Here is a 14,721-nt window from a genome sequence, read left to right as displayed (position 1 = left end):
ACTTTTTGAATATATAATTAACTAATAACTGAATAATAATTTTTGACCCCACCCACCCTGGACATTCTTGCTTCTCCCCCCTCTCATCGGGCAGAAGATACAAAAACCTGAAAGCACGTACCTCAAGGATGGCTATCCCCAGTTATAAGACTATTGAACAGTCCCCTAGTAGGATCAGATGGACTCTTGACCTCACAATCTACCTCATGATTGGCCTTGCACCTTATTGTCTGCCGGCTTTGCACTTTCCCTGTAACTGTAACACTTCATTCTGCATTCTGTTATTGCTTTTCCCTTGTACCACCTCGGTACATGTGACAATAATAAACCAATCACCAGTTTATGAATTATGTAGGATCAGTGTCCAGGGTATTGGTATATTATTGTCACTTGTACTGAGGTACAGTGAAAAGCTTGTCTTGCATACCGATCGTACAGGGGTGGTCGCTGCAGACTCGGTGGACCGAAGGGCCTGTCTCCATGCTGCATTCATCTCTGATTCGAGAATAGGACACTGCTCCTGATAAGGTACTCCCATTATTCCTGTGGATTTAACCCTTAAGAACAGTGTTTAGCTAAACAGCAGCATTTTTACCATGCTTCACAGCGAGTTCTACCCTGAATGCATAATCTGAAATCCTGAAGTATGAGAGGAGGCAGTTCAGAACAGAGACTGAACCAGGAATTTTCCTGGACAGGACAAGATTTCCTCTTTTTTTTCCATTAACAAAAATATGCCGTGATGTTTGAATCAAGCCTTTTATTTCAAATCTCCATCTGTAATTCTCTTTACAAATATGTACAAACCAGTGTATCATGAATTAATAAAAAATTCATATTATACTCTGAAAACAAGTCAATGTTGATTGTACAACTAAAACAGTCTCATTATTTATATATAATAATTAAAAAAATCACAGCATTTTTGGAATTTGAGGAAATATCACCACAAGGCATCAGCAGCAACAAAACTGCGAGGTCACCATTTCAACAAAACTGCAAGGACCAGGCTTCAGGCTCGAGACATTCTGGCTCGTGCTCCAATTCCCACCTGCATCAGGTGGCTCAGGAAAGATTTGTATTGAAATAGCGCCTTTTCCCACCCTGGGACATCTCAAACTGCATCTCACCATTCTGACAATGAGGTGTTCTCCGAGAAATAGTTCACTCAATATCGGTGTGCTAAATGGAGTTAGCACTCGTATGTTAAACAAAATTATGAATGGAATAAAAATATTCCCAAATTTCTTAATAGAGGCCCCAGCCCCACATTAACAACACAGTAAAACACACAAAAAGAAGTTGAACCTGATTTAATTGCCCCTTAACTGCCACATTAGTTGAGATATTTGCCTTGTTCCACACATCTCTCCTCCCCCACTTTCTCTGCCCGGTTCTGAGGAAAGGTCCTGAACCTGAAACGTGAACTGTTTCTCTCTCTCTCTCCACCACTCCCCCCCCCACCCCCCCCCCCCCCCACAGGTGCTGCCTGACCTGCTGAGTCTTTCCAGCATTTTCAGTTTTTATTTCAGATTTCCAGCACCCGCACAATTTTTGACTTTTGAGAAAAAAATATTAGTGGTTTTCGCCCTGTGCTGTGTAAAAGCATTAGTGCATGGATCATGGATCCCACTGGCAGGTGCTCGCGGAGGTGAGCAGGGTGTAATGCCTCATCCCTGGGGGGATGTCACCCCCAGCAGTGCTGTACTCTGCCAGTACCGCACTGGAGTGGCAGCTCGGATTGAAGTCTCTGAGGGAGGTGTGAGTGACACCACAGTGCAAATGGGGAGGAACTAACATTTAAAAGGCAGCTCCCCAGGCTTCTGGGTAAGTGGTGCTGGGGCAGAAAGGGTGGGATTTTGTGTTGGGGTGTTGCGGTTTTCCAGCTGAACCACAGAACTTTTGGAGATCCTCACACTGTCCGTCTTCCAAGCTTCTGCCTTCGGACGTGTCCGTACCGGAGAGGGTGCAGAGGATGTTGCCTGGGATGGAGGGTTTTGGTTATGAGGACAAACTGGGCTGGCTTCCCTTGGAGCGATAGGGGGTTACCTGACAGTAAAGTTATGAGGCGCACAGGAAGGATAGAAGGTTAAGATAAAATCCCCCGTTGCAAAGATGTCTGAATCTAAGGGCCGTTGGTTTCAGGAAAAGGGGAAGAGATTTCGAGCGGATGGGAGGAAGATTTTTTCCTCACTCAGAGGGTGCTTGGACTCTGGAATGCACTATCTGAGGGGGTGCAGGAGGAAGGTACACCCACAACGTTTAAGTTGTGTCAAGGTGAGCACAGGGATCGCCAAGGCAGAGCAGGCTGCAGACCAGTGTTGGCAAATGGGACTGGTGTGGATGGGTCAGCATGGTGAGGGTGGGCTGAAGGGCCTGGTGCCATGCTGTGCTGTACCACTTTCCAAGAGTATGCTGCTCAGCTCCTGCAGTGTGGTGTCTGAACAGGACCCTGGTTTTCCTAGAAGATGATACTTGCTCCAGCTCATCAAGTCCAGAGGTTGGCTCAGGATTGGAGCAGGCACGGTAAACAGGAGCATGCAGGGAGAATCCAGCGCTTAGTCTACGTACAGCTGTCGTTGATTCCAGTTCCGCAAGAAGTCTGAGGACAGCGGACAACCACCACTGCCAATGGTATTTAAAGTCCTCCCCAATACCACATCTTCCTTTCCTCACAGTTCTTCCTGAAAATATTCCCAGTTAAATACAGGCATTAATATTTACAAGTCACCTTTTGAGGCTCTGCCTCCTTGTTTCAACACCAATTCCCTCAGTGTTGCTGGACCTGATCTTTCAGTTACAGGCAGAGGTCAGAGACCAACATCGGACGGCCCACCAGATGTCATCTGCTCTGTCGGATACGAGACTTATTTCACCTTCTTTTTGTTCTCATTGTATTCTTTTATCTTCTGTTCAAAAAACCCTGTGGAGAGAGAGAAAGTGAGAGAGAGAGAGAGAAAGTGAGAGAGAGAGAGAGAGAGAGAGAAAGTGAGAGAGAGAGAGAGAGAAAGTGAGAGAGAGAGAGAGAGAAAGTGAGAGAGAGAGAGAGAGAAAGTGAGAGAGAGAGAGAGAGAAAGTGAGAGAGAGAGAGAGAGAAAGTGAGAGAGAGAGAGAGAGAAAGTGAGAGAGAGAGAGAGAGAAAGTGAGAGAGAGAGAGAGAGAAAGTGAGAGAGAGAGAGAGAGAAAGTGAGAGAGAGAGAGAGAAAGTGAGAGAGAGAAAGTGAGAGAGAGAGAGAGAGAAAGTGAGAGAGAGAGAGAGAAAGTGAGAGAGAGAGAGAGAGAAAGTGAGAGAGAGAGAGAAAGTGAGAGAGAGAGAGAAAGTGAGAGAGAGAGAAAGTAAGAGAAAGTAAAAGAGAGAAAGTAAAAGAGAGAAAGAGAAAGTAAGAGAGAAAGTAAAGAGAGAGAAAGTAAAAGAGAGAAAGTAAAAGAGAGAGAAAGTAAGAGAGAGAAAGTAAAAGAGAGAGAAAGTAAAAGAGAGAGAAAGTAAGAGGGAGAGAGAGAGAAAGTAAAAGAGAGAGAGAAAAAGTAAAAGAGAGAGAGAAAAAGTGAGACATATATTCCTGATGTTACCATACAGTTCTGATGAAGGGTCTATGGCCTAAAACATTAACTGTTCCTTTCCACAGATGCTGCCTGACCTGCTGAGTGTTTCCAGCTTTTGGGGTTAACTGACAGAAGTATAGAAAATTATGAGAGGCATAGATAGGGTAGAGAGTGTCTTTCTCCCCCAGGGTGGGAAATATCAAATATCAGAGGCCATAGCTTTAAAGGCAAGAGGGGGAAAAGTTTAAAGGAAAGGCGTGAGGCAAGTTTTTTTTAAAAACACAGAGTGGTGGGTGCCTGGAACTTGCTGCCAGGGGAGGTGGTGGGAGCAGCTACGATAGCAATACTTGAGAATCATTTAGACAAGCACATGAGCAGGCAGGGAATGGAGGGGTGTAGACCACGTGCAGGCAGACGTGCAGTTTAAATTGGCATCAGGGTCGGCACAGACACGGTGGGCTGAAGGGCCTGTTCCCCTGCTGTTCTGTGCGCTATTTCAGATTTCCAGCATCTGAAGCTTTTTCAGAAATTGGCTTGGACCCGTTTAGGGGCTCAGATGCACCCAATGTGTCAAGAGATTAAATGACGGGCTTTACAAGGGCTCCACGGTGGGGAGAACCCGTGATGGGGAGACCGTACTTGGGCAGCGGAAGGAGATGCGCCCCAGGATAGGGGGTGTCACATTTATTCAATGAGGCCACTTATTGTCTCTTCCTTTGCTCCTGGGAATCTCTGGCCCATGACCGGTTGCAGCGGTGGAGGAGCGTCTCCGGGGAAATTGAGAGCCATGGGACACGCGTTGGGAGCACACAGAGGCCGGTGCGTGTGGTGGGAGGGAGGCGATGAATCACAAACCCCCAGCTGCCCGCCCCATTCATGGAAGAGTCGGCTGTTCCAACATTGGTCACCTCGAAACCCAGAGAGGCAGAAGGGGAGCAAGTCACCCCCTGTAAATTGCCCCATGGTGTGTGGATGAGTGGCAGAATCTGGAGAGAGCAGTTGATGGGAATGTAGGGAGGATAAAACCAGAATTACTGTGAAAGGGTTGTCGATGGTCAGTGCTGACTCATTGGGCCAAAGTGCCTGTTTTCGCACTGTGTGACTCTACGATCACTCTCCACTGACACCCCTTCCACTTTCCTGGCTCCCTGCTCTATAAATGTTCAGTACTGCCTATTGGCTCAACAGGTCTGCTGCAAATTTGATTGAGGAGTTCTCCTGAATGCATTTTAAGAATCCTGCACCTTCTACAGCCCTAACTCTGCTGCCGACCCAGTTAACGTCAGACTGGTTGGAATCCCCTACTCCTGTCTCGGTATCTTTGCATTCCCCGGAAACTTGCCTAATATCTGCACCTCGATGTCCGTCCGACTACTCGGGGGATCTATGGTTCACTCCCAGGAGATCGCTCAGGGAGCTGGGATTGCTCCCAGGAGACCTGCTGGGGAACTGGGGTTCACTTCCAACACCCCTTTTCTTTGCCCTCGCAAGTTAATTTTCCTGCCACACCATCCCCTCTGTTTCCTGAACCAGTATTGCTACAACCCCTCCAGTTATCCCTCCAGGCACAAGGGACCCCCTCCCACAAGTATACCAGCCCTGGCCCCGCTGAGCCACAGTTTGTGCAGTCTGCACTGGTCCCACTTTGCCCAGAACTTGTCCCAGCGCCCCAGGAATCTGAAGCCCTCCCTCCTGCCACACGGTTAGCACCTGGCTCCAGGAGTAATCCAGAGATCAGTGGCTTTGGGATGGAATCTGGTGTTTAATCTCATCCCTGCCTTTCCTGTAATTCTCCGAGGGACCTGAATGTTCCTTCTTCTCGTGCCATTGGTACTGATGCAGACTCACAACCTCTGGCCGTTCACCCTTCCCCCTCAACATGGCTGCAGAACTTGGCGATGTCCTCGAGATGCAACAAAACTACCCACCCACTTCCTCAGTGGCCGAAGCCCCAGCCACCAGAGGTCTCCTATTCGGCCCGTTGACTCCATGCCTTCCCTCTCCCTCCACAGACACTGCTCGACCTGCTGAGCTCCCCCCAGCGATTTGTTGTTTGCTCCATACTAATCCCAGCCCAATTCTGAGCATTAGATGGGGCGGCTTCGGGATTAGGTGGGTGTTGGATTCGACTGTTTTAAGTAGTTTCTAAGACATGTATAGTGTTTAACACACCTCAAGTGGCTGCACAAGGAATGGCCGCTTCCTAGCCTATTGGTTCGTCCATCGCATTTTCTCATTGGTTGGTTTTGATACAGGTATCTAATAGGTTTCCTGATTGGACTATTGCTAGCTAAGGAGGACCTTTTATCTCAGGTGTAAAAGCTGAGGTTTTTTGTTAACCTCTCTCTTGCTTATCTCGCTTGCTCTCTTGCCTCTCTGTCTTCCCCCCACCACCCCCCAACCCCAGCCCGAGCTCATCTTTAACTCCTCTTGTTTCGGCTCATCTCCCAGTAGTAAAGCCAGTGCCACGTGCTCTGTGACTGTTTCTTTGTTTTAAACTTTTCCAATCAAAAAAACTTGGCGAAGCGCCAAGCTGTTTTCAACTCATTCTTGGCCTCCTGAAAGAACCTGTGGATTCGAAAATAGCTGGATCCGACAGTGGGGAACAGGACAGTAAAAGTGTGGAGCCAAAGAGACAGATTACCCGAGGACTGGTGGGAGAAGGTATGGTGCACAGCCCATGGTTTGGTTCCCCACTACTCCTGCCTTACCTTCCTCAGCGAAAGGGTGTCCCTGAAGCTCCTCAACAAACAACGAGAACATCTGGGTCACCATGAAGACCTTGAGGAATCTCCGTATGGATTTGGACGTGACGGATTTCTGGAAATCCTTCTCTTGAAAAATGGTGCGGTCCCTGTTTCGCTTGAGGTGTGCAGAATAGTGGCCGACGATTTTAACAAAGAAAAGCACAAAGGTGTTTGTCACCAATTCATTCAGCTCTTTGCTGGCTGTCAGGAGAGGAATGCAGAGGCACGTTAATATCATCGCTGTGGAGTCACTGCAGGCTCACTGGGAGCCGTCGTCAGAGAGCACAAGACCATTCCCGTCCCCCGCAAGGAACATGCCGCTTCCCGATTTATCCCATCTCCACCCACAAACCTTGCTCCTGACTTGCAATGTGGTTCTAAACAGAAGCAAAGAAAACGTTGGTGGTGCTGTGGATGGTGTAGAAGGTTGCTGCAGATTACAACAGGGTATTGAGAGAATGCAGAGCTGGGCTGAGAGGTGGCAGATGGAGTTCAACCCGGATACATGTGAAGTGATACACTTCAGGAGATTGAATTTGAAGGCAGAATACAAGGTTAATGGCAGGACTCTTATCAGTGCGGAGGAACAAAGGGATCTTGGGGTCCACGTCCATAGATCCCTCAAGGTTGCCACACAGGTTGATAGGGTTGTTAAGGTGTATGGTGTGTTGGCCTTCATTAGTCAGGGTATTGAGCTGCGAGGTAATGTTGCAGCTCTATAGAACTCTGGTCAGACCACACACTTGGGAGTATTGTGTTCAGTTCTGGTCGCCTCATTATAGGAAGGATGTGGAAGCTTTAGAGAGGGTGCAGAGGAGACTTACCAGGATGTTGCCTGGATTGGAGAGCACATCTAATGAGAATAGGTTGAGCGAGCTCAGGCTTTTCTCTTTGGAGAGAAGGAGGATGAGAGGTGATTTGATAGAGGTGAACAAGATGATAAGAGGCATAGATCCAGTGGACAGTCGGAGACTTTTTACCAGGGTGACAATGGCTAACGTGAGGGGACATAATTTTAAGGTGATTGGAGGAAGGTATAAGGGGGATGTCAGAGGTAAGTTGTTGTTGTTGTTTTTTTACACAGAGAGTGGTGGGTGTGTGGAACGCACTGCCGGCAGAGGTTGTGGGGGCAGATACATTAGGGACGTTTAAGAGACTTTTAGATAGACACATGAATGATAGAGAAATGGAGGGCTATGTGGGAGGGAAGGATTCAATAGATCTTGGAGCAGGATAAAATGTCGGCACAACATTGTGGGCCCAAGGGCCTGTACTGTGCTGTAGTGTTCTATGTTGACCTCTCTTCAATAGGAACAGCTTTCATTTAGAAAACCCTTTCAACCCACTGAAATACCCCAACAATCACGAGAAGGGCCTCACACAGTGAAGGAGAGAGGCTGTCCCCAGCAGGAGAAGCAGCAGACAGGCAGCCAGAGGATACAAGTGGAGGGTGAGCAGTGAGAGGGCCAGAGGTGGTGTGACTTGCTGACGGGGTGTGCTGATGTGATCAGTCCAGGCAGTGTGGTGACAGCAGATTTAATAATATTTTGTGGGATAAATATCAGGGGAAAGAACAGGGCTCTGGACCCACAGGATGGCTTTCTCAAAGGCACAATGGGTCGTACAGCACGGATACAGGCCCTTCGGCCCACTGAATTCCTGTCAACCCATTACCCTAAATACCACATTTTTTTTTATTCTCCCCACATTCCCATCAACTCCTCCCAGATGCCTCATTACACTATGGGATTGGTGTAATGAGGCATCATTACCTTAACTAGTTCAGCACAGCATTATGGGCTGAAGGGCCTGTTTCTGTGCTGTACTCTTTTACCTTCTATGTTCACTCACCTATGCAAACTACAGAGGCTAATTAACCCACTAACCCACACATCTTTGGGATGTGGGGGGAAACCCACGCGGTCACAGGGAGAAGGTGCAAACTCCACACAGGCATCGAACCTGGGTCTCTGGCGCTGTGAAGCAGCAGCTCTACCCGCTGCGCCACTGAGCTCAGTGCTGGTGGATGTGACCTGTGTGCCCAGTCCACCAGAGTGAGGCTTTTGCCCAGTGGTACCGTCCCCACCTGGGTCAGAATGTGCTGGGATTGAACCCCCATTCCCTCCTCCCACAGTGGCCCAAGGAGCAGATTCCGCCGGTTCAGCATCGATTAGTGGGTTGACAGCCAGCAGGATACCGATTCCAGTGGACACGGGTGGTCCGGGGACAGGTGGTCAGAGACTCCCCCAGCAGAGCACCAACCCATTTATCAGCTAGTTGGAAGGAAAGTGCACAGTGTTAACCAGCCTCAAATCCTCCCAGAACCAGAGGAGATAAAACAATAGTAAACGCAAGAGGTAAACCATGATAACTCTGAAGCAGACACATGGACAAATCAATGGACAGTTGGTTCAACATCAACTAATCTGTCCTGGTGATAATTTCAAGCTTCCCGCCGGGTTCTTTCCCAGTATCCGATGCAGGCTCCACCTGATAAGGGACCAGTTCACAATCTGGTTCTTTGCTTCCAGCAGTGAATCTTTGGGGTTATTTGGTAAATACAGCACTCACATTTTTGCTTCAAGACACTTGGTTAGATTTGACTCTGAAGTCAACGATTGGAAAGGAGAGAAAGTCTGGGAAATCAGGAAACTGCAACTGAGGGAAGGCTGGGCTCGTTTCCCATGGAGCAGAGGAGGCTGAGGGGGACTGACTGAGGGACACACAGTTCTGAGGGGGCATATATCAGGGAGGTGGTGAGAAACCTTAGCAGAGGCATCTATGACTAGAGAGTGCAGGTTTAAGGTTAGAGGCAGGAGATTTAGAGGCGATCCGAGGAAGAATTTATTTCACCCAGCGGGTGTTTGCAATCTGGAACACACTTGCCCAAGGGTATGGTGAAGACAGAGCCTCTCACATCTAAGCAGCATCTGGATGAGCAGTCACAAGGCCAAAGCACAGAAGGCGACAGACTGGTGAATGGGATTATTATAGATGGGTACTTGGTCAGAATGGACTAGTGGACTGAAGGGCCAGATACCATGACTTCAAAGTTTGAGCAGAAGGCAATGCAATGAATTTTCATTTCAGTACAGTGAAAATGCGGAAGGTGAAGAGTAAAGAACATTTACTTGGAACCAGATAGTTTCAGAGGACTGTTCCCAAGAGCACAAAAGGAGACTAGAAGAAAGCACACACAACAGAACAGAGCAACTGATTTGCTTTTTCCACTCAGCGCATCCTGTGGGTGAGATCTCCCTCCCACAGTCTGGCAGCTGGAGTCAAGTCTAGGGCAGCAGAGGTGAGAACAGGGAAAGAGATGATACAGAGAAATCCAAGCTTCTTGGGGAACTTTTCAAAGGTCACGCAGAACGTTACTGGGGATCAGAGGAAACCGCGAGACCAAGACTGTGTAGCAGGGATGTCAGTGGGTTTTACTGAAGAAATGAAATAAGACCACCGTCTCTCTCACTTGTTTTACTTCAGAAGGAGGCTGAAAGCTCTGAAGAAAGACAAAGAACGTTGAGCGAGTCCGCAGGTAACTGGATGTAGGATGGAGAGGTGCAGGAAAGGTCCTGGTGTACAGGTGGGGGAGTGGGAGGGAGGGGATGGAATTAACCCCAGATCATTAACTACCAGTTAAAGCTGATTTGATTTCGGATGTGGAAACTGGAGTTGACCAACCAAAGGTCATCGGAAAGTGTGAAAACTTTGACTGCAAACCCGGATATTGATTCAGACAAGACCCAAGGCATTTGGTTCTCAAGTGCAAGAATGATCTGCAGATGTGAAGTTGGAGAGAATGAATAGGCCAAGGGGGAAAAAGCTGAAAAATCCCAAACTATGATCCGTCAGTAAGACAAGTGACATGAGACCATTAAAGAAGTATCAAGAAGGCACTGGGCCAAGTAGGAATACCCTCAAAGTAGAGGAAGTCAAAGTATTAAAGACCAGCTTCCCATTGCTTGAGGAATTGATAATATTGGAGAAAGATGAGCAACTGGCCCTCTTACACTGGCAGGTCTTCCTTTGGTTCTGCAGGGTGGTCAGGAGCTCCTTGTACAGTTTGTTGGGCAGAACTTCGTGCTCATCTCCAACCTGCAGTGAGAAAGGCTGAAGTGGTGAACTGCCCTGGATCAGCCCCCCCCCCCGCCTCGGGGACACGGTACACTGACCCTCCGGGTCGGTTCACCCACTGGAGGCCCAGGTCTGGCCGGGTGGAATCTCCCCACTGGTTTCCCGGCTAACAGATAACGTTGGATTGAGTCAGAACCCTGCACCCACCAAAAGGTCCAAACTGCTCATCGGCCTGTCACATCCCACACTGTACCGGCCACACGCGGTATCAGCTTGGGAACATTCGCTGCTGAGTTACTGTCACCCATGGCCTTGGGAAATGGCTTAATATTCTTAATTTGTACTTGACTGGACATTTTCACACCACCGTTCCCCCCCCTAATCCAATGGGGAACTTGGGCAATCCCCACCCCCCATCCAATAGGGAACTTGGTGCAATTCCCTCCTCACCATCCAATGGGGATTGGTGGAACTCCCACTCCTCCCCCTCAACTCCCCCCCCCCCCCCCCCATGAACAGACACATCTCCCCCGTCCCAACCCACAGGGTCCCATGGACACGTTCCCTATCCCACCCCTGTGAGGAAGGGCCTGCGTCGGTGCTGCAGCACTCCCCGACTCTCAGTGCGGGCCGATGTCTGTCTCCAGTTGTTCACCAGTGAGCCACCAGCGGTCGACGGGACTGGCAGCCAGCAGCCAGAACCTTCCTCATGGCTCGTCCGACTCCCAGCTCCCTGTGCCAGCTCCCGGCTCTCAGCTCCCTGTCCTAAGCTCATCGTGGCTATTGGGGCCCAAATGTAGTAAGCAGGGAGCCAAGGGCTGCAAAGAATTAACCAGACAGACCACATTCTCTCTCTCACTTACATCTCACTGTGGGTCTAACTATTGCCTGAGACCAGGCTTAATTGACCCCTCTTTCATGGAAGGGAGCAGGGATACTGGCCAAGATAGCGACCCAATTTAACAAACATTGAAACACCCGGATACCGAGATCTGCTTACAATCAGAAAACAGCTACTTACTTTTTTCAGGAACGCCCCTGTGTGCAGGTCCACCATTAAACCCTAAAACAGAAGAGCACATTTAAATTAATCAAATCAGTCAGGCCAAAGACTTCACCAGCCCTGCTCTAGCTACACAGAGCAGCTCAGTGGTGCAGTGGGTAGAGCTGCTGCCTCACAGTGCCAGAGACCCGAGTTCGATCCTGACCTTGGGCGCTGCCTGTGTGGAGTTCACAAGTTCTCCCTGTGACCATGTGGGCTCCCCCCCAACTCCACACCCGCGCCCCCCCCCCTCCAGTGTTCCGGTCACCTCCCACATCTCAAAGACGCGCGAGTAGATTAATCGGTCCTGAGAGCAGCAAAATGACAAAAAGAATCAAAGGGAAGTTGAGGGCCGTGTGGGAGACGGGGAGTTGCAGGGCTGCAGGGAAGTAAGGAAATGGGGGAGGGGACCGTTGGGATTGTTCCCCTGGGAGCTGGCACAGACCTGATGGGCCGAATGATCTCCTACTGTTGAGTGAGTTGAGTAATTAGGTACAAAAAGACGCGTCAAGACCCTGCAACCCCGGACCATCACGGTCACTGATTTATCTTTGGTTCATATGCCATTTGGCCCATCAAAGCTGTGCTGTCTCACAGACCTACCCCATCAACCCACATATTTCCCCGTAACCTATTCTCTCATGCAGGCTCCCAGGGTATTACATTGGGGGTAGTTTATAGTGGCCAGTTCATCTACCAACCCACACACCTTTGGGATACAGGGGAAGCTCACGCGGTCACAGGGAGAACGTGCAAACTCCATACAGTCAGCACCGGAGATCAGGCTGGAACCTGGGTCGCTGAAGCAGTGAGGAGGCCGTTCTACATGCAGCAGCTCTGGGCCAACCATTGAGTGGTCCCAAGCGTGGGCTTCACATGCCGGGGACGGAAGTTAGCTGGTCAGCTCACTGCAAGGGATCGGGTTTGGATTCAGTGACCCGGTAGTGCGGAGGGGCAGGGCAGTGGGGTGTCTGGGATAACAGGATGGGAGACCGTGTCTGGATAATGGGTGTCGGACAAGGCTGCTGAGAGTGGGCAGCTGGGAGTGTGGTTTGGTGGAAAACCAGGGGAGGGGTGCGGATCTGAAGGGAGACCGTGACGGGCAGAACTGATTGAAGTGAGCATGGTGGACCGATTGGAGTGTGGGGTGGGGTGGGGTGGGACTAATATAGAAATAAAACTATTTCATTGTTGTAGAATCAAAGTCGAAACTTGGTTTCCATCTGCTGTCAGGACACAATACTTAGCTGCAGTGACTAAATCCTGCCACAGGTAGGCAAGGTGGTGAAGAAGGCATTTAGCACACTCACTGCCATCGATCAGGGCACTGAGTACAGGAGTCGGGACGTCATGTTACAACGTGCAAGTTGTTGGCGAGACCACACTTGGAGTATTGTGTGCAGTTCTGGTCGCCCAGCTAGAGGAAGGATGTCACTAAGCTAGAGAGGGCGCAGAAGAGATTCACAAAGATGTTACTGGGACTGAAGAGATTAAGTTAATAGGAGAGGCTGGACCAGCTGGGGCTTTTATCCCTGGAGTGTAGGTTATAGAGGTTTATAAAATCATGAGATGCATAGATAAGGTGGACAGCCACAGTCTTTTTCCCAGGGTAGAGGAGTCTAAAGCTAAAGGGCATAGGTTTAAGGTGAGGGGGGGAAAGATTTAAGGAGCAGGTTTGTACATGGACCTGCACATAGCCGGGCCTGTATATGGACCTGCGCGTAGCAGGCGTGTACGTACATGGAATGAAAAGGATACTGGCAACTTGGATTTGAAATCTTCTAAAAACAGAGAGTAGTGTTGTGACAGGTTGGCTTTTGGACTGGAGGGAGGTGATTCACTGCATTTCCCAGGGCATCGGCGTTGGAGCCACTGCTTTTTGTTTGATCTATATTAACGACCTCCACCTGGGGGCTGCAAGTCACAATCTGAGGACGGCCCAAAACCTGTCGATACTGTGAACAGTGAGGAGGACAGAGGCAGGTCGCAGAAGGAAATAAGCAGGCTGCTGGAAGGGGCAGACACATGGCAGTGAACCTTTAATGCAGGAAAACATGAGAAAACACGTTTTGGTAGGAAGCATGAGGGGAGGCAAAATGGGATACAGGATGGAGTTCCAAAATGGTGCACAGGAGCAGAGGGACCCTGGGGGTATGTTTGCACCTGTGGATATGGCAGGGCAGGTGGTGAAAGTGGTCGATAAGGAATCTGCAGTTCTGTGGTCTGTCAGTGAAAGCATAGAGGCAGGGAAGTCACACTGAACCTTAACAAAATACTGATCTGGTCTCAACGGGACCATTGTATTCTGTTCTGGTGACCACATTATAGGAAGGATGGGCTGGTGTTTGAGATGGGCCAGAAAAGATTTATGAGAACAGTTCTTGGGATGTGGGACTGCAGTTACAAGGACTGATTGGAGAGGATGTGACTATTTCCTCTGGAGGAGAGATTTATAGGTATATAAAATATGAACTGTCAGGATAAGTGTGAACAGTGGGAGCACAGTCCTTCTGGTGGAGGGGTCGAGGATTTGAGGTCACAGGGAAGAGAATTAAGAGTGACACGAGGATTTTATTTTAACCACAGTGCAGCTGGAAGGTGGATCACACTTCCTGCAGATGTGGTGAGGGGTGGTTCCACTGTGGCCTTCCCGGAGGGAATTGGGTGGGAAAAGTTTGCAAACCCACAGGGAGAGGGCTGGGGCGTGAATCCAGTGAGCTGCTCTGGTCTGGCATGGGAACAATGGGCCAAATGGCCACATTCCATGCTGGAACCATTGTGTGACCGTGTGTGGGGGGGGGCAGGGATCTCGTTCTGGAACTGCTGGGGGACGTGATAGCGTCATAGGGGTGAGCGGGGGGGGGGGGGGGCAGTGGGAATGGGCGTGAGGATCGGCAGAGGGGGCAAACCTGGGGACAGGCGGGATGGGACCACGGAGCTCAGGGACAATGGCCCCTCTGCAGTCCCAGCAGTCCGCCAGGACCCTGCCCATCCGCACGTTCATCAGTTCCGTCCTCTGCTCTGCGCCCCTTCAAACTCTGCATAGCGTAGCAGTTAGCGCGACGCTATTACAGCGCCAGCGACCCGGGTTCAATTCCCGCCGCTGTCCATAAGGAGTTTGTACATTCTCCCCGTGTCTGCGTGGGTTTCCTCCGTGTGCTCCGGTTTCCTCCCACATTCCAAAGACGTACGGGTTAGGAAGTTGTGGGCGTGCTATGTTGGCGCCGGAAGTGTGGCGACACTGGCGGGCTGCCCCCAGACCACTCTACGCAGAAGATGCATTTCACTGTGTGTTCCGATGTACGTGTGACT

General features: G+C 49.8%; 1 protein-coding gene across 2 annotated transcripts in view; it reads right to left on the bottom strand.

The window, feature by feature from the left end:
• Nucleotides 1–725: 725 nt before the first annotated feature.
• LOC127580761 (DENN domain-containing protein 2D-like) overlaps nucleotides 726–14,721 on the bottom strand; it is a 72,438-nt gene continuing 58,442 nt past the window's right edge. For both annotated transcript variants that reach the window (XM_052034594.1, XM_052034592.1), the window contains 4 exons: nucleotides 11,389–11,430; nucleotides 10,304–10,388; nucleotides 6,255–6,491; nucleotides 726–2,923 (listed from right to left, as the gene is read on the bottom strand). In XM_052034594.1, the coding sequence (XP_051890554.1) occupies nucleotides 2,868–2,923; nucleotides 6,255–6,491; nucleotides 10,304–10,388; nucleotides 11,389–11,430 (420 nt within the window). In that variant the 3' untranslated portion in view covers nucleotides 726–2,867. The remainder of the gene's footprint in view (nucleotides 2,924–6,254; nucleotides 6,492–10,303; nucleotides 10,389–11,388; nucleotides 11,431–14,721) is intronic.

The sequence above is a fragment of the Pristis pectinata genome, chromosome 20 (assembly GCF_009764475.1).
Source record: "Pristis pectinata isolate sPriPec2 chromosome 20, sPriPec2.1.pri, whole genome shotgun sequence".
NCBI classification, from domain to species: domain Eukaryota; kingdom Metazoa; phylum Chordata; class Chondrichthyes; order Rhinopristiformes; family Pristidae; genus Pristis; species Pristis pectinata.
The sequence above is the reverse complement of the archived record's forward strand: the minus strand, read 5'-3'. Positions and strand labels throughout refer to the sequence as shown.